This window comes from Mytilus edulis, chromosome 14 (genome assembly GCF_963676685.1).
Source record: "Mytilus edulis chromosome 14, xbMytEdul2.2, whole genome shotgun sequence".
Taxonomy (NCBI): domain Eukaryota; kingdom Metazoa; phylum Mollusca; class Bivalvia; order Mytilida; family Mytilidae; genus Mytilus; species Mytilus edulis.
The window spans coordinates 67,288,968-67,315,940 of record NC_092357.1 but is presented as its reverse complement, the minus strand read 5'-3'; the positions used below and the strand labels follow the sequence as shown (position 1 = coordinate 67,315,940).

General features: G+C 31.5%; 2 protein-coding genes across 5 annotated transcripts in view; both read left to right on the top strand.

Moving 5' to 3' along the window:
• The window catches only part of LOC139504471 (lupus La protein-like), a 71,498-nt gene that overhangs the window by 22,191 nt on the left and 22,334 nt on the right, over positions 1 to 26,973 (top strand). The window contains exons 14-15 of one of the 4 annotated variants that reach the window (XR_011659238.1): positions 5,060 to 5,097; positions 5,163 to 5,941. The exons of 1 other annotated variant lie outside the window; for it this stretch is intronic. The gene's annotated coding sequence lies outside the window, so the exon portion shown is untranslated. Of the gene's footprint in view, positions 1 to 5,059; positions 5,942 to 26,973 lie in introns of those variants that run through there. 2 more of the 4 variants (XR_011659237.1, XM_071294573.1) reach the window with 2 other exon arrangements.
• LOC139504472 (uncharacterized) lies at positions 17,677 to 20,241 on the top strand. The gene is made up of 4 exons (XM_071294576.1): positions 17,677 to 17,746; positions 18,596 to 18,678; positions 19,626 to 19,719; positions 19,979 to 20,241. Exons 1-4 carry the CDS (start codon positions 17,692 to 17,694, stop codon positions 20,221 to 20,223), a joined length of 477 nt encoding a protein of 158 aa, XP_071150677.1. The 5' UTR covers positions 17,677 to 17,691; the 3' UTR covers positions 20,224 to 20,241.

Here is a 26,973-nt window from a genome sequence, read left to right as displayed (position 1 = left end):
ATAACACTCCCATTAAACATGTTTAATTCCATTATATTGACATCCTTGGGTTAACAAAGTATATAAGTAAAAATGTTAAAAATAGGGGTCAGTTACTTTAACATTAAAAGATGTAGATGATGCATATGAAACTGTCAAATGAAATCTTTAGAATCTGTCTTTATTGTGCAATTCTTCTAATGAAAAAAGTACATTTAAACCAGGAGATGATGTTTATACACATGTTAGACTCAAGATTGATAATGATTATAAAACTTATTGCTGATCCTGGTTTCTATAAACAAATGTTTAATTTAAAATTTATTTTTATTAAAAACAAAATGATGTTGATCCTTACATGTTATATTAAAAGTTCAAAAAACTTTTACCTCATGATTTCGATCAATGAGAATCTTGAAAGAACTTGATTCAAATGTTCGGCTGAATTTTACAGAGTTATCTCCCTGTAGTGTTATATTCCACCTTAAAACAATTTTAATATGTTGTTCATTACTTAGATACAAAATATAATCAGAATTGAGCAAGTAGTTATTTACACAACATGTTCAAGTTCTATGACAATTTTCATGGAAAACAGAGAAATTTTACCTGCACATTTCGTACAAATGATGAGATTACTATGTTGAATTCCCCTACATGAATCTGATGAATGTAAACCCATCTCTGATGGGACTTAAAATAAAATTCAGTATAAAGGCACATGTATTGGGAAATTTGGGAAATATGACCACTTTGAAGTAGAACTTTTGGAGAGAGAAACTTTACTCAGCAAAATATTTTTTATGGGATAACACTTGCAATGTTTGAATCTGATACCTGGCTGTTTTAATATTATGAATTCACTCTTCAGTGTAATAAAATTTTCAAAATGCTAATTTAAAGTTCAAAAATATTTATCTTAGAGGATATAGTTTGAGCATAACTCCATCTTATAAATTTAATGATTTAGTTGCAATCTAGTTACATATGATGAGATTACTATGTTGGATTCCCCTACATGAATCTGATGAATGTAAACCCCAACTCTGATGTCACTTGAAATCAGTTTTATAAGGCACATGTATTTGGAAATTATGGAAATATGACCACTTTGAAGTATTTTTCGGTGGGTAGAGAAAGTTTAAACTTGGCAAAATAATTTTCTTTGGATAATGCTTGTAGGTAAATAAATTATAATAAAAACAGCTATTTTAGTCGACATCAATTCCAACCTTTGAATCTGATACAAGGGTCCTAATATTATTAATTTATTCTTCATTTTTTTTAAAGCTAAACCTCTAACTTGTATGACAGTCTCATTAAATTCCTAGATTCGAGCGTCACTGATGAGTCTTTTGTAGACGAAACACTCGTCTGGCGTATATACAAAATTTAGTCCTGGTATCTATGATGAGTTTAATTATATTGACATCCATGGGTTAACAAAACACAATAAACTAAATAAGTAAAAATGTCAAAGGAGTTACTGTGGATTCATTATTATTCAAGGGATACCAATTTTCGTGGATTGCTTGGATATAGGTGAAACGCTAAATTAAATCTTCAACAAATGACAAGTTTTCCAAAGGCTTGTATAAAGACTTCTGCAAAACCACGAAAGTAAATGTCGGCAAACATGCAAGTTTTTCTTCAGCCACGAAAATAAATGAATTCACAGTTACATAAACATTAAGATGTAGATGATGCATATGAAACTGTCCAATGAAACATTTAGAATCTGTCTTTATTGCGCAATTTTTATAATGAAAAAAGTTCCTTTATACCAGGAGATGATGTTTATACACATGTTAGACTCAAGATTGACAATGATTATAAAACTTATTGCTGATCCTGGTTTCTAAAAACAAATGTTTAACTCTAAATTGACTCCAATTAAAACTTATGGTGCTATTAGCTACATAGTCTACACATATGTTAGTTTCAAGTTTGACATTTGTTCCGAACTATTATTGCCTCTTATTTATACCAATATTAAATTTTGAATTGATATTCAGAACTAAGTTACATATGATGAGATTACTATGTTGGATTCCCCTACATGAATCTGATGAATGTAAACCCCAACTCTGATGTTACTTAAAATACAGTTTTAAGGCACATGTATTGGGAAATTATGGAAATATGACCACTTTGAAGTATTTATCAGAGAGAGAAATTTTAAACTTGGCAAAATAATTTTCTTTGGATAATACTTGTAGGTAAATAAATTTTAGGAAAATAAAATTGAGAATTGAAATGGGGAATGTGTCAAAGAGACAACAACCCGCCCAAATAAAAAACAACAGCAGAGGGTCACCAACAGGTCTTCAATGTAGCGAGAAATTCCCACACCCGCAGGCGTCCTTCAGCTGGCCCCTAAACAAATATATACTAGTCCAGTGATAATGAACGCCATACTAATTTCCAAATTGTACACAAGAAACTAAAATTAAAATAATACAAGACTAACAAAGGCCAGAGGCTCCTGACTTGGGACAGGCGCAAAAATGCGGCGGGGTTAAACATGTTTGTGAGATCTCAACCCAAAACATCTATTTTAGACTGGACATTAATTCCAATGTTTGAATCTTGATACAATGGTCTTAATATTATGAATTCATTCATCATTTATTATAAAGCTAAACCTCTAACTTTTGTGACCTTCCCATTAAATTCTATTCTATTGATATCCATGGGTAAACAAAACAAAACTAAGTAAGTAAAAATGTTAAAAAAAAAAAGGGGGGGTCAGTTGCATAACATTAAGATGTAGATGTAGATGATGCATATATATGAAACTGTCAAATGAAATCTTTAGAATCTGTCTTTATTGTGCAATTCTTCTAATGAAAAAAGTTCATTGAAACCTGGAGATGATGTTTATACACATGTTAGACTCAAGATTGATAATGATTATAAAACTTATTGCTGATCCTGGTTTCTTTAAACAAATGTTTAACTCTAAATTGACTTTTATTAAAACAAAATGATGCTGGTCTACATGTGCTCAGTTATATTCTCATAATTTTGATCAATGAGAATCTTAAAAGAAAGTGATTCAAATGTTCAGCTGAATTTTACAGAGTTATCTCCCTGTAGAGTTATATACCCCCTTAAAACAATGTTATTATTTAGTTCATACTCGGATACAAAATATAATCAAAATAGACCAAGAAGTTATTTAATTTACACAACATGTTCAAGTTCTACAACGATTTTCATGGAAAACATCAAAATTTTACCTGCACATTTTGTACAAATGATGAGATATTCAGAACTAAGTTGCAGATGATGAGATTACTATGTTGGATTCCCCTACATGAATCTGATGAATGTAAACCCCAACTCTGATGTGACTTTAAAATTGATATTAACGCACATGTATTGGGAAATTATGGAAATATGACCACTTTGAAGTAGAGTTTTTGGAGAGAGAAATTTTAAACTTGGCAAAATAATTTTCTTTGGATAATACTTGTAGGTAAATAAATTTTAGTGAAAACAGCTATTTAGGTCTGGACATCAATTGCAATGTTTGAAATTGATTCAGGTCTTTTGATTTTATGAACATGATGAATTTATTCTCCAATCTTCAAAATGCCTATTTGAAGTTCAAAAGACAGAATTTTGTGAACCGTTGTGTAAATTTTTTTTATCTTGGAGGATATAGTTTGGTCAAAATTCCATGTTAACCCTTTCCTCCATAATGACGCCTTTTGACGCCACCCCCTTTACTCCATAATGACGCCTTTTGACGCCTGTGTAGTACCTCATTTGAAACGCTATGTCTCCAAAATGTCTGCGTCAGACTTAAAAAAAATTGTATCCAATATGAAAAGGAGATTCATGAGAATATCTGACTTGAATTTCATTGATGAAATATTAGTTTTCACAATGCATTAACACTTTAAACCTGATGATTTTTTTTACTGAAAAAAATCCTATGCGAATCAAGTATTTAAAAAAAAAATATCCATGGAGTAAAGAGTTAAAAGTGTTTTGATTGAATTGCAATCTAGTTACAGATGATGAGATTACTATGTTGGATTCCCCTACATGAATCTGATGAATGTAAACCCCAACTCTGATGGAACTTAAAAAAAGTTTAAACTTTTATTTTGTATTATAAAGATAACAATTCTTTGTTGGTTATTTCTACATGAATACACTCAATGGAGCTGAAATACACTATGATATTTTGTCTGCGTAAAATAAATGTTCACAAGCAATTTCATTGGAATTGATGGTGTCAACCTTTGAGTATATGATTTTAGCCTTAGCACCACAATCGCTTTTAAGTTTTCTTCAGAATCTTGATGATGACATTACATTGTTGTGAATCTAAAGTTGTATAATATTTGTTCTTGAGGACCAGGAGTCAGTTTCATAAAAATACTTACTATTAAGATTGATTGTAAGACCTGAACAATTCACTTTACTTACAATAAATCTTAGTCGCAAGCTTTTTTGTGAAACTGGCTCCAGGATCTTGTTACAGCATAGGTACATGTTTCACATTTATCTATAATTCAGAATCTAGTTACAGATGATGAGATTACTATGTTGGATTCCCCTACATGAATCTGATGAATGTAAACCCCAACTCTGATGTAGCTTGAAAACTTGATGTTTTGGCTGTGCAACTTGGAAGAAACTTAACACTAACTTACGATGAAAATAAAAAAAGTTTTTAAATATCAGTCTGCACCAAAAAAAAATTTCAACTACTAGTCAGAAGACGAATATTCTGACATTTTTCTTATTGGTCCAAACAAAGTTTTGCAAAAACTTACTAGTCTGAAAGAAATTTTTGTGAGAAATAGAACCTTAATGTTGTAAATAATTTTAAAATTACAAGGAAACAGGAGGTAAGATTCAGGTTCTGTCCACTATTTTCTACATCCCTGTAACAAGTCTGGAATAATACTGGTTTTCCATTTATTTAATGGGTTTGAGCCTTTGATTTTGCCATTTGATAGGGACCGTTTATGAATTTTCCTCAGAGTACAGTATTTTTGTTATTTTACTTTTTATGCATAAGGTTTATGCAGCCTTAACAACTATTTCTTTCTTTTTACAGGTATATTTATCATGACCAGCAAAAGAAGAAGACAAAAGACTTCTATTTTAAGTGGAAATTCAGTGTTCTCGACATTCATATCTCATTTTTAATCATGCAGTAGTCATTATTGTTGTTGTATGTGTTATTTTTAAAACAATGACAGAAATAACCATAGGAACCATTGTTGAACAGACATATGTTGTTACCATGGTGATCATACATAGTAACCAAACACAAATGAATTTTTTATGAAGATTTTGTATTATGTAATGTTGTATTCCATATTCCTTAGTAAGGATCCAGTCTGTCTTTTTTTTAAGACTAATGAGTAAATAAGCAGTGTTTAAATTGCAATAATGACCATGTAGATTTATTACAAAAGGCACTTTTATATATTCATTTTAATTGAGAGCAGGATAAATTCATGTTGTCTTTTATAGGCTTCAAAATGGCTAATTGCAAAGACTATGAAGTACATACATGGGAGCTGGAAATTTGTTTATTCAGTAAATATTGCTTAAATTTTTGAAATTTCATCTTTCCAAATTCAAGTTAATCAATGAGCAATTAATATACCAGAAACTGTTATCTTTTAATTGTAAAGTTGTTTTATTGTGAAAGAATTATTTTAATGTATTTCATAGCTTTGAATACTGTGCTCATCTGTTATGAGCATGAGCAAATAAAAGATTTGTATTTTGAAATGTTATCCTAAAGAAAAAAATAATCTGGACTTGTAATAGGAATACATGATGTGGTTTTATCTTGTTAAACTGTAAGGCATATAAGATGTAACATTTGAGTGTTTTATCTGTCAGAGTGGAATAGATCACAGAGATGATCTGTCACATTCTAACATACCATCTTGTAAATATAAAATCATTCTCAGTCAGACAATAATGGTAGTTGTTTCTTTACTTTTTTTTTTGCCTGTTATAGTAGATATAAGAAGATGTTGTATGAGTGCCAATAAGATAACTCTCCATCCAAGTCACATTTGTAAAAGAAAAAACAACATAGGTTTAAGTACGGTCTTCAACAAGGAGCATTTGGCTCACACCGAACAGCAAGTTATAAAGGGCCCCCAAAAATGACTAGTGTAAAACCATTCAAATGGAAAAACCAACATTCAACATAATCACTGTACTAGTATAAATATTTTTTTAAGGGGCCAGCTGAAGGACGCCAACCGATGCGGGAGTTTCTCGCTACAATGAAGACCCGTTGGTGGCCTTCGTCTCTTGTCTGCTGTATGGTCCAGTTGTTGTCGCTTTGACAAATCCATTTCCTTTCTCAATTTTATTTTAAATTTTTTTTTTTAAACGAGAAGACTTATTTACCTGAAAACCAACCCACAGTTTGGAGAATGAAGTAAGAAATAAGCCTGTATATAGTCAACCAATTTATCCAAACCAATGTTAAAAAGCCACCTACAATGAAATTGAGTATTTTCATGCCCACACCTTAGTGGATTAGTGATAAGGTCTATTGCTGTGTTCCTTGAATACTACAAGCAAAGGGTCAACTATATTTGTAGTATGGATTGTAAGGTAAAGAGGGTCAACTATATTTGTAGTATGGATTGTAAGATAAAGAGGGTCAACTATATTTGTAGTATGGATTGTAAGATAAAGAGGGTCAACTATATTTGTAGTATGGATTGTAAGATAAAGATGTTTATTTGGGATGTTTAGACTGACCTTTGACTTCATTTTTAGCCCACCATTCCAAAGGGAGGGTGAGCCTTTGCCATCACTTGGTGTATGTTGTCTCCGGTCTGATGTAAACTATTTCAAACATCTCTGAAACTATGGAACCAATTCCAAACAAACTTAAGCTGAATTACTTGTAGGGTATCTAGAATAAAGTTTGTATTTTATCTTCTATTAAAAAACATGGCCGCCATCATCACCCATGGCTAAAAATAGAATACAAGTGTAAATGCCGTTTTTGGCTTTTAAGTCCAGGAAATATAAAAACCCTGCACAATGTGGTAAAAGCATGAAATTTGGTATACATATAAACTAACACCATTCTAAGCAAAATAACATATGGAGCCAACTTGAAGAAAATCAACTAATGTTTTTTTTCCAAGATGGTGGACAAAATTGCAAAAATTGTAAACTAAATATCAAAGGAACCGTACACACGGTGGTAAAACAATGGAACTTTGTATATTATCTCTTTAGACCCTTCTATACAAATAACTATATGAAACCAATATGGAAAAAACTTATCAATTTCAGTTTTTTTCAACATGGCTGGTAGAATAACAAACATGATGTCAGAAACAAGTCAAAAGGATGGTGCAATATTTAACCAAAAAAAATAAATAGGATGAGTACAATTGAAAGATATATATTTATACAGTAGCTGTCCTATACAATTAGACGTTCATTCATCCTGTTTGTGTCGGTTAACCCTATACTCAACAGTCCATCAGGCTCAATCTACTACTCTTACATAAAGCTGTTCTCGGAAGGGCGGATTTGAAACACTTGCACTCTTGATAACCTTATTGTATCCACAGTGAACAAGCTCCTGTAGTGAAGGGGCTGTCAGGAATATTGTCCAGAACAGGTTCCACATGCCGTTGTCTTGCTTCTATATATATCAAAATACAAAGCATTTAGAGAAAAGCTGACGGAGGGTAAAAGTCCATCAGTTATAGTTCAATAAGCTGAAATTTATAGATGAATCTAACAAATAAACTCATCATAGTACTCGCAGTTAGTTGACAGCTAGTTCAAAGCCACTAACAACTAAAAGTTTGATTTTTAATGTAATGTGTCTTCTGATTGGCTGACGTCGTTTTGTTTATCAGCCCATAGACAGAAAAAAGATTACAGTTATTCCTTAAATAAAAAAAATCATGCATCTAAGACTAAATTATCAATCCGTACACAACCAACATCACATGGATTTAGTATAAAGACGTCATAAACAGTCTGAGAAAAACCTTGTGCAATACAAAGATACAGCTATTGACATATTGTAGATCCATGAATGTGTAAATGTATAAAACATACTAGTAATATTTAGTTTGCTTTTAATTTACAAAATCAATATTAATACCGATAAAAACAATATTCAATAATCTTATTACAGTTGAATTGGTAAACTTTTAGAAAAATGTATTTAAAGGATTGATAAGTTTATTAGGATCGTTTCTAAATTTCCGTGCATGGTTAACAACATTTCCGTAAAAATGAGGATGTGCTATCCCGTTTGAAATCAAGTACGGGAACATCAAACTTCAAAACCAAACCATTTAATATATCTATGGAAAAATTTAGTAAAGGTTTTAAGTAATTCTATGGTAACGAAATCCCTGACTTAACAATTTACCAGTAATACATAGATTAGGTTCGTTAAAATCAAAAACGTCACAACAGACACGGGCATAGCGAACGAATTGTGAAATATAAACACCGTAAGATGGTGCCAAAGGAACATCACCATATAAAAATGGAAAATTAACAATACAGAACGAAAAATTGCCCCTTTTTGTCGTAAATTGTAGTGTGGAGTTTCCCGTTTAAAACCAAAATATCTAAATCTAGGAAAGAACAGTTCTTACCGTTTAAATTTGATTTAACTTAAGTATAAGTTCCTTTGGGTAAATTTCAGCAGTATATTTAGAAAATGCTCGATTATTTAACGAAAAAATATCATCATGATCAGTAAGTGTTGTTGAATTTATCAATTAAATGCAACTTCGAGGAGTCTTTACTGAGTTTGGTCATAAACTGTGATTCATAATAGTACAAAAACAAGTCTACTATTAAAGGAGCGCAATTACTCCATAAGGATACCTGCAACCTTTCGATAAACTCGATATCAAAAAAAGAAGATTTGGTACGATTGCTAATGAGAGCAAAGCGACACAGAAATTAACAACTATAGGTCACCGTATGGCCTTCAACAATGAGCTAAGCCCATACCGCATAGTCAGCTATAAAAGACTCCGCGGGAAATGATAATAAATCAATTCAAACGAGAAAACTAACGGCCTTAATTAAACAAAAATGAAATGTTAAATTTGCCTTATTCAAATTTTATGAAACTATTACACAATGCTATTTTGATGAAAAACCAAAACTTGCAGACATTTGTGGTTGGGCAAGGATTCCTTAGTACTTGCTGATTTTCAATTATGTCTTTGTAATGAGAATCGTGTTTTCCTGTTACGAACACAACATAAACGCATAGGTTTTATTCCGATCTCAGAATTTTAATTTGAGTGTACTATAAAGATAAACCTGTCGGTTTAAGGCTAAAATGATTAGTTAATTAACAACTGCATCATTTAATCATATGGTCCTCAACGGAATAAATGGCTTTGTGTTTATCTAATAATTCTATATTTACGATAAGATGTTCTCGGAAGGCATTAATTTTCCTTCAAATAAACCCACTAAGATTATTTTTGAAAAAAAACCTATCACATTACAATTATCACTGGGGTAAAGCTGATGACCGTAACTGCATTCACGGTCATCCCAAGATGTCGGATGAAAAAATAGGTCAGTATCTGAATTGTCTGTTACAGTGTTTCTATATCATTTGCTTTACAAAGGACATTGATACGATGTAAATTTATAAAAGATTCACACGGAAATTACTTCCGAGAAATGTGCATGAAACAGGAAATTCGATTAAAAAAAATCGCTAAGATGACCGTAAATCACAATCGAGATGGCCGTAACAGAATCAGCAATTCATAACAAGGGCGACCGTAATTGGTTAAAAGATGACCGTAATTTGTAAAGGATGACATAATTTCTAAATGATGACCGTAACTTTTAAAGGATGATCGTCAATTCTTAGAAATATCCGTATTTGTATAACTACTTTTTTTGTATCAAATGATTAATGGTGTTGATATAAAACATATTTATATGAGAAGGTAGGAGAAAATAAGACGTGCTTTAAATACGAAGTTCACCATATATATCTTTTTTTTTTACGGTAGAGGGTATAATTTTAAAATGAACATACAACAAGACATGCACATGAAAAAGTGGGGGAAACATGCAACAAAAGCACGATAAAATGACACCTTACAAGTATAATAATAAAAAAAAAGTGTGCTGCACAGCCTCCAACTAAAAGCCAAAAGATTTTTTTTTTATTTCTGGAATTCCTTGTAATGACATATAATAAATGCACTTTTTTAAAAATGCCAATGGATGTACACCCATTGTTATTATATATATCGTCTTTGATTTGTCTTCTATTTTGTCTTGCAAGTAAAATAACAGAACCTGTTTTTAAAATACTACGACCAAACTAGTGAAGGCAAGCTCCAGCAAAATAGATCCTTAAAATAGTCTTGTGCGTATAGCGTATCACAAGGGGCAGGGGCAGATGAAGCCATTATCAAAAAAGGGGGGTCCCAATCCAGGGTAAAGGGGGTTCAAACTATGTGTCCCCATTCAAATGCGCTGATCGGTAAATAAAAAGGGGTTTCGCATCCCCCCACCCCCGCCTGGATCCACCATTGAGGGGAACCTTGTCAATTTGTATATACAGCAATGTTATTCATATATAAAGACAAACTAAGATTTTAATCTGCTTCCTCTGGAACCATACACACAGGCTCGATTACCGGATATTCATATGTTTGATTAGTGTTTTGCATTATGTTTTCTGGTCTGTGCGTCCGTTCGTTTGTTCGTCCGTTCGTCTGCTCGTTCGTCCGTCTGTCCCACCTCAGGTTAAAGTTTTTGGTCGAGGAGGTTTTTGATGACGTTGAAGTCCAATCAACTTGAAACTTAGTACACATGTTTTCTATGATATGATCTTTTTAATCATAATGCCAAATTACAGTTTTTTTCCCATTTTAACGGTCCACTGAACATAGAAAATTATAGTGTAGACGAGGCATGTACTAGAGTCACCTCAGAGGGACACATTCTTGTTTCTTCATCTTTTCGTCGTATCTCTGTCAATTTGTATTAAAATTTTAAAGTCGTTATCAATAAATATTTCATTGTTTACGAGAAAGGAGTAGGTTCAGTAAGACCCCTTTTTGGCCCCAAAATATAGCAGTTTTACAAAATTGTTAAAATGTAAACCTTTAGTTATTTATTGGACAGTATAATGCTTCTGCTACATAAATATGGGCTGTTTTTTATAATACAATGCACATATATGCGGTACTAGCACCATTAAGTCATGCTAAATTACTGAAATCCTCATTATTCTAGCATTTTAGTTAAATTTTAGACGGTTTTCGTGTAAAACGAAAGTGGCCGCATTCGTGTTCATCCTTAATATTGAAATGTAAGTTGTATTTCATGATAATACATAACATATATAAAGGTTGAGGATGAACACGGATGCGGCCACTTTCATTTTTACCAAAAACCATCTGAAAAGTGACATTTTTCGGCATAATTTATTAGGTAGATTTTTCATATTTGAACTTGAATCGGATCGTTTTTAATGACTAAATCTGTTAAAATCTTTCACATAAACTAATTAATTCAAAAAAATAGACACTTAAGTGTTTAAAAAATGGTCAAAATCTTTCGTCAGATGAACCTGAAATTTGAGGCCAAAATCGGTCCTTACCGGACCTACTCCTTTGCAACTTGAATTTACTATTATTGTCATGAACTCAAAGTACGGCAAATAGTTATAAATAAATTGATGAAACATGTTTATATACACTAACTAAGCCCCTATTGAGACAAACACAACAAAAAGCAATGAATACAAATACGGATATTCTTAGAATTTAGGGTCATCATTTAAAAGTTACGATCATCCTTTATAAATTACAGTCATTCTTTACAAATTACGGTCATCTTTTACAAGTTACGGTCATCTGTTTACCAATCACGGTCATCCTTGTTTTATGTTACGGTCATCTTGAAAATATCTTGATAATGATTTACGGACATCTTAGCGATTTTTTCAAATTGAATTTCGCGTTTCCTGAACATTTTTCGGTAGTAATTTGTGATTTCTGTGTGAATCTTTTATAAATTTACATCGTATCAATGTATACTTTGTAAAGAAAATGATATAGAAACACTGAAACAGACAATACAGATACTGACCTAATTTTTCATCCGACATCTTGGGATGACCGTGAATGCAGTTACGGTCATCAGCTTTACCCCAGTGAATTATACCTTTTATAAACGAGTGAAACACCCTGTACGAAAAAATCCAGGCGTATTTTACATGCATTCCAGACGGAAATGTTAGAGGGAATCCGTTTAAAGTCCACTTTTACAAAAAGCTTTCTTACATGGATTACAGGCGAGTTCAGGGCGGAATAGGGCCGACATAGCCGTCTTAAAGGGGGGGGGGGAGGAAAATTCCGTCTCATTAAAAGGAAAAATATTTTTTTCAAAAAAATATCCGTCTTAAGAGAAGGAAAATATATCCGCCTAAAGAAACGGAAAAAATACGCATAAAGAATTTGAAAAAAAAATTCGCCTTAGAATATGGAACAAAATCCACCTTAACAATATGAAAAAGTTCTGCTTTCAATGAAAGAAATTTTCATTCCAAAGATTCAGGTTTTTACCATTTCTATGCCTTCTTGCAAAAAAAAACTAGGCCTTCATACAATTAAATGCTAGAATTGTTATCAAACTTGATCGAAAGTATTTAAGCAACTACAAATTATTATATGTATAATTTTGACATTTTTAGTTCTTCACAATTTCTTCATTTTCAGTTATTGTTCATATTATATGGTCTTTTCAGTGTTCTTTGAATATAAAGTATTATCACAAGTACCTGAATTTCTTTCGTGCATAACTGATTTGCTCTGTAACAACATCATTAATCTGACCATCTTGCATGGATCTGTTGTGTTATGTGCACCAAGCAGTAATGTGTTCATAATCTTTAAAAAATGAGGACATAGATTAAAATTACAATGCATTATATTGATCAAACTAAAAGGAATTTGCCAGATTGGTCTATGTTATACAGGTAAATTGTGAGCTGCCTAATAAGGTGGGGTGACTTTTTTATGCATTCCTTCATTGGTTTATTTAATTTGGCCATGTCTATTCCAATATATATTTTGTATTCTTTCCACCATTTTGACATATTGACTTGAATTTACTATTTTTACCATACATATATCATTCAATATACAACAGAAACATCTAAAACTTAAAATTATAAGATCAAACTATACAAAATAAGATGTTAAGCATGTTATACAGAGTAATTATAATTTTTAGAAAAAAAACATGTCAAATCAAGGGCAGATAATTATAATGAATTCACTATGACCTGTTTTAGGGTTTTTCTCAATAAAATAAGAACTGTGGGCTGTGACCTCCGTTTTAAAATTGCTAATTTCAAAGATATATATATATCATGTTTATATCTAAACAAAAAATACAGATGGTTTTACAACTTTTAATTTTTTTCAAAATGTTTTGAAAGTCCAATATGTGCAAAAATTACTTAAAAAGCATTAATAAGGATTTCTTTCATATAAAACTACTTACTAAAAGTTTGATTGTGTGTCCATTCTTCAGTCCTATCAGAAAACATTTTTCTTTTGTTTCACCAGTCCTGACATATATAAAAAAAAATGCATTTAAACCATATTCTGTGCATGAAGTGTATAGATTTTTCTTTACTTTGATTAGTATTGGTCTTTTATTTTACTTTAACATCATAGGCCCATATTTACATGTAGGTCTTGCAATTTTTGAAATCTTGAATTTGATACATAATCATGATAATTGAGTACATATGTACTAGTTTTAAAAGATAATGCTTTTTGCTTTTTGGACTAGATGTCTATATATATATATATATATATTTAATTATTACTGCCATACTACAGATCTCCAATTTTGCCAAAACTACTATTCAATAATATTTTATAAAAGAGATTGTCTTAAAGATATAAGTCTTGTGTTGTACACAATATCAAAGTAATTATGTATATGCAAAAAATGCATGGTTTTATAGTTATTTTCTTGATCATACATGGTACTTATATATGTCACAATTTATTTGAGGGAAATAGCAGTTTCATAATATTCAAACAGATGGAAATACTTATTCATAATTTGTACTTACTAGAAGATTTAATCCAAAGTATATATGATAACATCAATCTTAACAAATCCAAAAGTCATGTCATCAGAAGAATATATCTGCACTTTTTAATGTTAATAGAATACGTTGGCTCTTTTAAGCCTACAGCTCTGCATCAATGGTAAAATTCACATTTTGTCAAGATAAATAAGACATATTTTCTTGTAATGTCTGCAAGTTCAAATTTTGTATCTGACCAGTGTTGGGGTTGTTTAGGGAGTTGTTTGATTCCTTGAGATGTTTCCTTAATCATACTATTAATTACCTAAATCTTAAATATTTGATATAAATAATGATAAATAGATAATATTCACCAATTTTTATCTATTATTTTATATTTTAAATTGTAGAAATTTATGATAAATGTACAATAGAGATACACTTAATAATTAATTCTACTTGAAAATAAATTAATTTTAACCTGCAATTTCTGAGTTGGAAAATTCAAAAATAAATTATTGTCTTAAATACTGTAAATGAAATAAGTTTATATATTCTAGTCACTTTATATATGTATAAATGTATATAAATAGCAACACATAACATAACGTTATAAATTACCTAACAATGCTATCAATTTATAGACACTATTTAAATTTGATTGAAGTTCATATGCCATCTCTAAGACTCTTTAGATAAATGTTGGATTTCAGGGTGGTACAAAAACTGGCTTTATGGCCTAAATAATCAGCATGCGCTCTCTCATCAGTAATGATATATTTTTCATTTGAAAAAAAGAACAATTCTGCCTCATAAGTTTGAAAAAAATTATGAGTACCAATTCCCGCCTCATAAATTTAATTTTTTATCAGTCCAATTTCCTCCTAAGAAACCTGAACAAATAAACTAAGTCCAGCATTCCGTCTATGATATTTCTTGAACTATACAGAAATCCTGTTAACTCAACAGGAAAGTAGTAAATATTTTATCTAAGGTCTTTGATACATAAGGCGGATTTGTTTTCGATATTCCATGTCCGCCTTAATTCCGTCTATAAGCCTTAACTTTTGGGTGGATTCCGCATGGAATCCTGCTATTTTTAAGCGGAATCCTCCTAATATTCTCATACGGGACATTACAAACAGAAAAGAAAAATGTTCAAAAGTTCAAACATTCAGATACAGTAATAAATGGACTGTATTTTAATTACTTTTCTTTAAGGTATTTCATGTTAGCAAATCATTTGTTTGTATTGGAAACTGACTTGAAATAGAAGGAATAAAAAATAATCAATCTCTTTTTGATTTTAATTTTGATCCATATAACACCATTTCCAAAACTACTAATTAGATTAGAACTATTATTGATAGTTGTTCATATACACAATTGATGTGTGTATATTTGTGAGGGGGACCAATACCTGTGTTTACCTTTTTTGTCCTTTTTTAGGTGTTGCTATCTGTTATCTGAGATAAATTTAAATTGTATACTGTTTTCAACCCACTGTGTTAACTGTTATCATCATTTTATCATTTGTTGTTAACTATTTTTGCCAAATTAGAGGTGTTGTTAACATGTTAACGGACCCCCTATTCCCCCCTCATTTATCACTTTGTTTTTAATTTTCAGTAGAAGATTGCACAAGTTTTATTGTTGGCTACAGCTAATATCATCTATGACAATACCGTTTGTATAGTTTCTTATGAAAATGTCTTCACTTGTCCGGATTACAACAGCAGATTTTTTCGTGTTTTGTTGGTTTTATCAGTTTATTGTCCACCAATCCAAGCATCCACATTGTGGAAAAACTTTTAGATAGTCTACGTGAGATACATGTATATGTCACAGTAGTTTGACAGTTTTAGTGATAAATGACAGTCATGGTATTTCAAAGATATTCTTTAACGTATTTTACAAAAATCATTATTATATAGTTATCAAAGGTACTAGGATTATAATTTAATACGCCAGACGCGCGTTTTGTCTATATAAAACTCACCAGTGACGCTCAGATCAAAATAAGTATAAAGCCAAATAAATACAAAGTTGAAGATGATTAAGGACCTAAATTCCAAAAAAATGTGCCAAATACGTCAATGTAATCTATTCCTGGGATAAGAAAGATAGTTTTCAAAAAAATTGAAGTTTTGTCAACAGGAAATTAATTAAAATGACCATATAATCGAAGTGCTGACTACTGGGCTGGTGATACCCTCGGGGACGAAACGTCCAAGAGCAGTGGCATCGACCCAGTGGTGATATAGTTATCAAAGGTAAATTTATTAAAATTACCATTTTTTATCTCGAAAAACAAATTAAAAATGGAAAATTGAAAATGGAAAGCTTAATTTTAAATGACGAGTAGATTCGAGTGTTACATTTTAATGTTGTGTTTCTGTTGTGTCGTAGTTCTCTTATATTTGATACGTTTTCCTCAGTTTTAGTTTTAGTTTGTAACCCGGATTTGTTTTTCTCTATCGATTTATGAATATGGAACAGCGGTATACTACTGTTGCCTTTATTTATAAAATTATAAATGCATTTTCTTCATTTCTCGACTGTGTCTTTTTTAGCAGTCAATTGATTTTTTTTTATTATCTTTGAAAATGTGTTTATATTTGAATTAACTATTAGTAGAGGTAGTGTTTTAAACAGTGGTAATTTTAATTTAATGTATATATACAATTTCACTTTGAACTGCATTGATTTATAATGAAAAACTCTTATATATATCTGATAAAGCATAGAATAAGCCCTTCACATATCCACTTAAATGGCCATACATGAAATAGATATATGCGAAAAATATCAAAAAGAACATGCAATTAAACTGACAACGTCTGCCTAAAAAAGAAAATGAAAAACAGGCATTTTGTCCTTTTTGAAAATTACTTTTTATTGGTAAAGATTGAAATAACACGAAGTCGTCACCAGATACACAAATAATCGATAATTTAATGTGCACATTATCCATGACTTATGACAAACGAGGAAGTAAAAAAAAAATATGATATTAATAATCAACCTCAAATTAGTTCAAGCGAAATACCAATAGTTTGTTAATGTCACGTTATGAATTTTATAACGTGGGATTTGAATTTTAAGTTTGAGAAGACAGGACTGAAGAACGCATTATTGTCTGTTGTGCGTGTCGTTTGTTTCCTTTTATATTTGATTGTGACATGTCACGGTACTTTTCTATCCCAAATTCATGTATTTAGTTTTGATGTTATATTTGTTATTCTCGTCGGATTTTGTCTAATGCCTAGTTCGTTTCTGTGTGTGCTACATCTAAATGTTCTGTCGTTGTTCTCCTCTTACATATGTACATGTCTTATATTCAATGCGTCTCACTCAGATTTAGTTTGTAACCCGGATTTGTTGTTTTTTTTCAATCGATTTATGAGTTTCGAACAGCGGTATGCTACTGTTGCCTTTATTTGTGACAGGTCATAATGAGAACATTTACTGTAATGAAATTATTAAAGTACGTAGAAGATAGATTTCAATTTAACAAAATCTGTTTCCATAATTAAAATGAAATTAGATATATGTTATTTTATATAAAAAACGAAATAATAGAACGTAGTTTTATTTTGGGAATACATGCGGTATTCATTATGTTAAAATTCATTTGCTATATGTTTGTTCTTCTTCTGGTTCGATGTCATGCAGGTATGTCAAAATATTTATACGTTTATTTCTGAAAAAAAAAGAAATTACTTACACATAAGCAAACACACACACACACACACACACACACACACACACACACACACATATATATATATATATATATATATATATATTTATTTGAATTATAAATGTATTATAATCACACACATATTACTAATACAGAATAATTGCCGTTTTCATGATTTAAGGAATTTGTATTAATCTTATAGACGTTTTATTTCTTCTAAATACCAAAAAACCTAACAAGTGTTCCTTATATTATAAACATTATCAATTTTTCAAAAAATCTGTAGATACAATATCTTTGCTTTAACAAATCTGCTTTTATAAAGAAATAATGAGTGTACAATTGCATTATGAACAAATAAATTTAGGCAGTCATCAATTTTTTTGATACAAGAGAAACGGCCATATGTTTATCTTATAGTATTATAAAAAGTTATCAAACGTACCAGGATTAAAATTTAATACGCCCGACGCGCGTTTTGTCCAAATAAGATTCATCAGTGACGCTCAGATAAAAATATTTATAAAGCCAAAAAAGTACAAAGTTGAAGAGCATTCAGAACCCAAAATTCCAAAAAAATGTGTCAAAATACGGCTAAGGTAATCTCTTTCTGGGATAAGAAAATCCTTAGTTTTTCGAAAAATTCAAAGTTTTGTTAACAGGAAGTTTATAAAAAGTACCATATAATATCCAGACTCTGTGGACACGCATGTTTTTATTTCTGACTCTATTTAATACAAGTAGCTTATTGGCTCTCTTATGTTCCTCTTTATTCACCAGAGTGCACGAATCTTGTTTTAACCAGTTATTTATATTTATAGATGAATGCAGTTACCCATACCGCCGAGTAGGTAAAGGATGTTATCTTATTCAAAAAGATAATATATCGGCCGATGATGCTTTTGTAAGTTTTTTTCAGTCATCCGCATACAGACAGTTAATAGTAAAGAATCAAAAGTCGGTCCCATGGGGGAAAGTTGGGGGAGTAGTTTCTGGTATCGGGTCCCGCTTACTGTTTTTTTTCAGATTCTCGTATCCCGCTTACACTATGTACGTAAGCAATTCTCATTTTTTTTTGTAATTTTCCGTGCCCCGCTAGACTTCATTTCCTGTTTTCATGGCACAATAATTTGACTTTCACGTGTCACGCTTACAAATAATCGGCAACCCCGGGTCATGCTTAAACCCCAAAATAAGACCTATTCAAAAGATTCAAAGGGTTTATTGATATCAAATCCAAAATTTGCATTGTCATCAACACACAAACAAAGAACACATATTAATCATTACAATCAATTGTAAATCAATACAGAACATAAACAAAAATTATATATATATATATTGTTGTATTTTTTCATTTTTTCCCTTTCTATCTAATTGACTGATGTGGTACTTTGTTAGATACTAGTAATACAATTTATACATCATATGACATAAAATAACTTAAGTTAGTGAACGTTTGAACTTGTACATTTTATTAATACCTTTTATGCAACATTTACTGACATCATAATCATCACTTCAAAATACGAGTTCGTCAATTATTTAATTAACAGTTAGAGTATACAGCGGAACACTTGAGAGTTGTCTCATTGGCAATTATAATAAAATTGAGAATGGAATTTGGGAATATGTCAAAGAGACAACAACCCGACCATAGAACAGACAACAGCATAATATACCACATTTTTATATTTTTATATTTGAAAGAAGTAGCTGCTGCAACCCTTTGTCTTTTATACTATTTCAGTTTTGATTAAGATTTGTTCTCTAATAACTGTACTGTTATCATGTTGATAATATAAAATTATATACACTTTTATTCACAGTATCAGAATGTTATACTTTTAGGCTAAATGCTTACGACGAGGTACACACCTGGCGACCTTTGAAAACATAAATGAAGCCATGTTAATGAAGTATGAACTATTGAAGATGAACACAGGTACTGAATATAAGGTATTAGTAGTTAATGTAATAACAGCACTGTAGGAATAAAAAGTAAGAAAATAGACAAAACAAATTTTATTTTACACAGGAAATAAATGAATAAGAGTGAGCATGCGTCTCTCTCTCGATCCATCTTGATTGGTCGAAAACAAGACTAATGTATTGAAGGGATCAGAAATTCAAGCCAGTCTTTTTCGCATGTAAGACGTATTCAAATTCGAGATATTCACTTGTGACTTTTGTTTATTTCACAGGTATTCATTATTATGTCGGCGGACGTAACATCAATAGATATAAGCCCGGTGGAGATTGGAGATGGATAAAGAAGAACGGAGATATGGTCAAGATGACTTACTTTGCATTTGATAGAGGAGAACCCAATGGATCACTTAGTTTGGCGGAAGATTGCATGTTTTTCTTTGCTATTAGGGGATACAGATTCCACAATGTTTGGTGTGCAATGGGTGGTTTACTTGGAGGCTATATTTGCGAGAAATAAATAAATATATAAAATATTGAGATTTTTGCGTTAATTTTCTGTATAGTATTTTGTAAACTATTGTTTCTCTTTTTGTCGTTTAATTTTTTTGACAAAGGTGTTATCGTTTTGTCTCTTCGTCCTTTATGCTTTTGATCAAGGTGTTGTCTAGTTGTCTGTCCGTAGTTTATGTTTTTGACAGAGGTTTTGTTCGTCTGTCTGTCTGTCGTTTATTATGTTTGACGAAAGTGTTGTCTGGTTGTCTGTTCATTCGTTTTGTTATTGACAAATGGTGTTGTCTGGTTGTCTGTTCATTCGTTTTGTTATTGACAAATGGTGCTGTCTGGTTGTCTGTTCATTCGTTTTGTTATTGACAAACGGTGTTGTCTTTTTATCTGTTCGTCGTTTAGATGTTTGACAAAGGTGTTGATTGTTTGTATTTTCGTAATTTATGTTTTTGACCAAGGTGTTGCTTGTTTGTCTTACATTCGTTTTTATACCCGCTTTAAAAAAGTGGGGTTTACTGTTTTACCTCTCACTGTTCATCAGTCAGCCCATCCATACAGTCAGTCCGTCCGTTCCATGAATATTTTCGTCGCTCCTTTCGAACTACTTGTCAAGGATTTCTGAAATTTGGTTTCAGGTTTTATATAAGTCAGCTCTACCGTGTGATGCGTTTACAGAAGATTACTCAACAACTTCCTGTTTACCGAACACTTGTACTATTTTACACATGATAGCCAAGTTGAAACTTTTCGTCACATTTTTCTCAGAAACTACAATACCAGGATTTCTGAAAGTTGTTTCAGTTTTTATATAAGTCAGCTCTACCGTTTGATGCGTTTTCAGAATCATCACTCAACAACTTCCTGTTGACCGAACACTAGTATTATTTTACACATGATAGCCAAGTTGAAAATATTCGTCACATTTTTCTCAGGAACTACAATACAAGGATATCTGAAATTTGGTTTCAGGGATTATATAAGTGATGCGTTTTCTGATTCATCACTCAACAACTTCCTGTTTACCGAAATATTTCAGCGGGGTTATCATCAGTGAACAGTAGCCTACAGTTTCACTTGTTTTTTCTATCAAGGTGTTGTTTGTTTTTCTTTGGCCGGTGATATTTTATTTTCCTAATGATATATTGTGTTTCTTTTAAAGTTCACAACGTACAATGTAAACTGCTAAAATTTAAGGATGATAAACTTGATCTAACTTATCATAACATAAGATATATAACTATAACAAACACTTTAAGGAAGTATACCATGTGTGCGTAGTTCATGGTCTCATTCGAACGACTTATTGACTTTTGGGCGGATGATACAATAGTATTAGTTACATTGTGTGGTAGTGACCTACTACGATATTTATGGGGTCAGTGAATCCCATATGGAGTTTACTAACCCAATAAATATCGTATTAAATAAGTCAATAGACCAATGTGTAACGAATTTATCTTACCGACTATCTTATAACATGTGGTATTCAGACTTGAGGCTTTTAAAAATGAGTTCGTCTACAATACTTAGAATTAAGAACCTACTTCCATATGCCTATACAAAAACAAATGCCAACATTTACAATTTGTTAGCTTTGAAAGTGATTTTGTTTCAATCATTCATCATCAATTTTTTCGTCTGGTAGAACTTTTAAGAGTTTTCCTCAACACATTGTTGTGTTTATAAAGGGACGTAACACCGTATATTAAAATAAGCCCCGCCTACTAACCTAATATGAAAAATACACAGTCTGCTCGCGGTTGCTTTTAACTAATCTTATTCCTAGAATGGTATAGGAGGTAAGATAATATCTTAAATGCTATATTGTCAAGTAAAATAATCAAGTTACATTTAGGTACACAGGAATAACAGTGATTGGGTCGTATTCTCATTGGCAATCATATCGAATGTCCTTATTTTTATTTGTTATATATGTAAACTACTAAAAACCTTTACCTAGTTATTCGATAAATAGAAATATTTGGTTTGGGTGTGTTGTTGTACTTGTAGAAAACTTGTATTTCAAATGTAGTAGCACACCCTCATTTTTACGGAGATGTTGTATACCGTGTTTTAGTGTTTGAATTATTTTACATTGTCATTTCGATGCCTTTTATACCTGGTTATGCTGTATGGGCTTTGCTACTTCTTGAAGGCCGTTCGGTGATCTATAGTTGTTAATTTTTGTGTCGTTTGGTCTCATGTGAAGACTCGTCTCATTGGTAATCATACATCATATGAATTTGGCTATTTTAAGGTATTTTGGCATATACTAGTATCTCTTGAACGGTTTCGGTACTTATACATCTTCGGATTTCAAATGTTTGGCTTTGAGCGTTCCTGATGAAGGTAAATCCAGAAAAGCGCTTCGGACACACGAAATTATTTAACGTATTGTTTTTAATTTTTTTTAACCACATTTTCATTTTTATGTTTATACTGATAGTTTACTCCATTATTCGAATCACCCCTCGAAAGCTTCGAGTGTCCCGGCAGTTGAATCAAAAATTAATAAAGAGGAGATGTGTGAATAACGTATTTACAAAAGTGTGTATTATTATTAACATAATGTGCTAGTGATCTAATACGATATATAGGGGATCAGTAAATTTCATATGGGATGAAAGCGAAGCTTGAATCCCAATATGGAATTTACTGACCCCATAAATATATCGTATTACTGTGGATTCATTATTATTCGTTGGATATCAATTTTCGTGGTATTCGTGGGAATAGGTAAACCACGAAATTAAATGTTCAACGAATATCACGTTTTCTATAGGCTAGTAAGCAGATTTCTGCTAAACCACGAAATCAAATATCCACGAACATGCAAATTTTCCTTAATCCACGAAAATTGGTTCCCACGAAAATAAATGAATCCACAGTAGGTCACTGGCACACTATGTAACGAATTTTTCTAACCGATTGTCTATGAAGTATTTAAACTAGAGGCCGTTAGTATTAGGAACCTATTTCCATTGGTCTATACAAAACAAATGCCAACAATCACAAATTGTTAGCTTTAAATATGTTTTATGCATTTATGTCAATCGTTCATTATCAATTTATCGTCTGTTGAATTTTTTTTCCCCCCGTTTTAGAAAAGGGCCATAACATCGCTATTAACCATGTATTGAAATATGCCCCGCCTACTATCCTATCATGAAACCCTACTTACTTAATATGGAATATACACGGTCATCTATAAATGTATAGGATGAAAGATAAGACTGCCCTTCTTTTAATGAAAATCATGCTGTCCGGTTTTCTCACCGTTCAAAGGTTTTGTTTCACTTTCGGAATATTGTTTTTTTTTAATTTCATTTAACTAAAATGTAAAAAAGAAAACAAAGTAGATAGGTGAAAAGTTCGACCGATCGGTTTTGGTCGCTGTGTTAATATCATATGAACCTCTACGGAGTAAATGGCTTTGTGATATTTTCCCCCAATTCAGTATTAGAAATAATGAAGTTATGTTTTATTTTCAAAGCATTAGTTCTCATTGAAACCAACTAAATAAAATCTTTTCTTTCAAAGACCATTGTATGAAACTAATCTTTTATCCACGATTAAAACGCATAAAACAAACGAGAATTATGTCCAAACGTTCAGATAAAGAAATATATACTATTATATTTCATAAACTTTACTTTAAACATTTCAAATCAATTTTTGTAATTTGTTATAGACTTCAAAAAGAAGAAAATAAAAACAAAAATATAATCACTTTTTGAGTTTTAATGAAATGAAAAAAAGGATAAAATTACAGACGAATCAAAAAACAAACTTATACATCGAGATAAACGATACCAATTAAATTTCATTTATAGATGCAAAAATCAATGTGAGCTGATTTAACACTTTGATTCTTAATCTAAATCAGCCAGCCAAAATGTATGCAAACTTATAAAAAAATGTGTGTCCTAGCCTATTTATTGTTTCTTGGCACCAAGAGAAGTTTTATGCTAATGCTTCACAATCTCTTATACAACTGAAATGCATTTCACCTTTCTAATTTTCCAGACGTTTAGGGATACGTGTGTGAAAATTTTACACAGAATGCATTTCTTAAAATAAAAAAAAATGGTGCAACCCAACATTTTTTCTTTAAATGTCCTGTACCAAGTCAGGAACATGGCAGTTGTTATCAAATTGTTCGTTTCTATGTACATGTATATTGCATTTTTGTTTGTTTTTCGTGACAAATCTGTGTGCAAAATCAAAAGCGCAAAGCCATCAAACATTTTGTCAAACGAATGGTTAACAACTGTCATTGGTACAGGCATTTTCTTATGTAGAAAATTAAAACATCGAATAATCCAAAAGATTTTCTACAAAAGGGAAACGTAAGTACAAGTTCCTTGTTATAGGGACATAGTCTTATTTACTGAAGAACCACATTGATTCCACTACAAATTCACCGAACATTTTTTTATAGAAAATATTTGTTATATTAGATGGATTGATGCTTCATTACAATCGATACTAATTGTACTTTACTACTGGCCGATTTGCTTTGTACTAATATGAAACAGAACTTATACAAATCAATTCCCAAAAGACATAAAAGAAAAGCATCTTGCGAAGTTATTTTATTTCACTCTATGATATACTGGACATTTAATGTTACTCAATGACCCTCGTTTCAAACTAGAATCTATGACAATCGTGATTTCCAGCAGTAAGTAACTCTCTGCTACGTCGTTTCGCGTTATGAGTCTTATGTAGACGAAACGCGCGTCTGGCGTAATAAATTATAATCCTGGTAACTTTGTTAACTATTTACAAACCTAAGTTACTGTTGATTCATTTATTTTCGTGGATTGAGAAAAACTTGCATTTTCAGGGGTATTTTATTTCGTTATTTTACTTAACTCTGCATACACATCCTATAGAAAATGAGTAATTCGTAGAACATTCGAACAATTGAAACATGTTCACATTAAACATACTTTTAGGGTAAAGAGTATTTGTTCTATGGAATACGTTGACCAGGTCACCAACATGATTTGGTTAAATGATACGATATATACGTCTCTTTACTTTCAGGTTTTCGTAGTCTTGTAACTTTAGATACCTATATACATGTATTCGTTTGATCTGCACCGATTGTGTTCAATTCAGATTTGATATTTTTTATTGAGTGATGATTCGCATGGTGTTTTGGGCATGACGAGCATAATAGGTTTACCCTAGCTACGCAACCGGTCTCTATCTTTTTGAGTTCATGCGATTCCATCTGAGTTCATGCGATTCCATCAGTTCTTGTTTGGTACCTTGACTTTTTTCTTAATCGATTTACGAGATTTGAATATCGAAGAACTGCTGTCGCCTTATTTTCCATTTTATAAAAAAAATTGCTCAATGATTTAATTTAATTGGTCGTTACAACTGCTGGTGGAGTCCCCCACCCCGAGGGTATCACAAGCCCAGTGGTCAGCACTTAACATGACTTATCATTGTAACTTTTTACAAAACTTTAAATTTTTAAAATGCTAAGGCTTTTCTACCTCAGGAATAGATTATGTAAGCTGTATTTGGTAGAACGTTTAGGGATCTTTGGTCTTCAATTCTTTCAAATTTGTACTATATTTGGCCTTTTTAACTGTGTTTTTTTTCGAGCGTCACTGATGAGTCTTTTGAAGATGAAACGCTCGTCTGGTGCAAATATGATGTTTCAATCTGGGATCTATGGTGGGTTTAATCACACTGATTGGAAAATAAAGGCTATTAATCAAGCTTGGAATTCGGATGACATGGAATTATTTTTATTGTTCAAATTTGCGAGAAATTTCACAGAATGTAAATTGCTTTTCTCGTCAAGTCAAAAAAACAATGGGATGCTAGAACTCCAATTAAATCGTTTCTTTCTTTTTGGCAGAGGTATATCAGAAATTCAAATAGTCTCTGTTAATCCTTTTTTAATCCCTTTGCAAATAGAGATGAGGTTTTATTTACCATTATATAAATAGTAAATAATTATCAAAGATATCAGGATTATAATTTAGTACGCCAGACGCGCGTTTCGTCTACATAAGACTCATCAGTGACGTTCATATCAAAATATTTATAAAGCCAAACAAGTACTAAGTTGAAGAGCATTGAGGATCCAAAATTTCAAAAAGTTGTGCCAAATACGGCTAATAAACTCATCGTAGATACCAAGATTAACATTCCGAAGCACCTGAGATCACTCAAGGTTTTTGGTAGGGTTCCTGTTGCTCAGTCTTAAGTTTTCTACGTTGTGTTTTGTGTACTTTTTTCATTGTTGTCTATTTCGTTTCTTAATCATGACATTGTCAGTGTTGTTGCGACTGTATGAGTTTGAATGTTTCTCTGATATCTTCTCATCTCTTTTATAAATTATAGAAGGGTGCTTTGAAGATATTATGACGTCTTAATCTATGTTTCATCGATTCAAAGTTTTAGTTGTTATCTAATAATAGTTTCTTTCTATGTATGTTGCATTGTCGTTTGATTTTGTTGCACTTCAGTATTTCTGTTGTTTCATTGTTTTTCTATTATAGTTCATGTGTTTCCCTTGGTTTTAGTTTGTAACCCGGATTTGATTTGTTTCAATCGATTTATGAGATTTGAACAGGGTATACTACTGTTGCCTTATATATATTTGGAATAGAATATGATATTAGCATACTTCTCCCTTTTTTGGCTTCAGACTGTGATGGACAAGTTTTTTTTCATTTGAACACCAAATACAATACATGGAGTCTGATATTATATACGACGATCGGTATTGTTG

Coding starts and splice junctions, on each gene's coding strand:
- LOC139504472 (XM_071294576.1), top strand. CDS start 17,692: ATGTTAAAATTCATTTGCTATATGTTTGTTCTTCTTCTGGTTCGATGT. Junction 17,747..18,595: donor TCTGGTTCGATGTCATGCAG/GTATGTCAAAAT, acceptor TTATATTTATAG/ATGAATGCAGTTACCCATAC. Junction 18,679..19,625: donor TATCGGCCGATGATGCTTTT/GTAAGTTTTTTT, acceptor TTATACTTTTAG/GCTAAATGCTTACGACGAGG.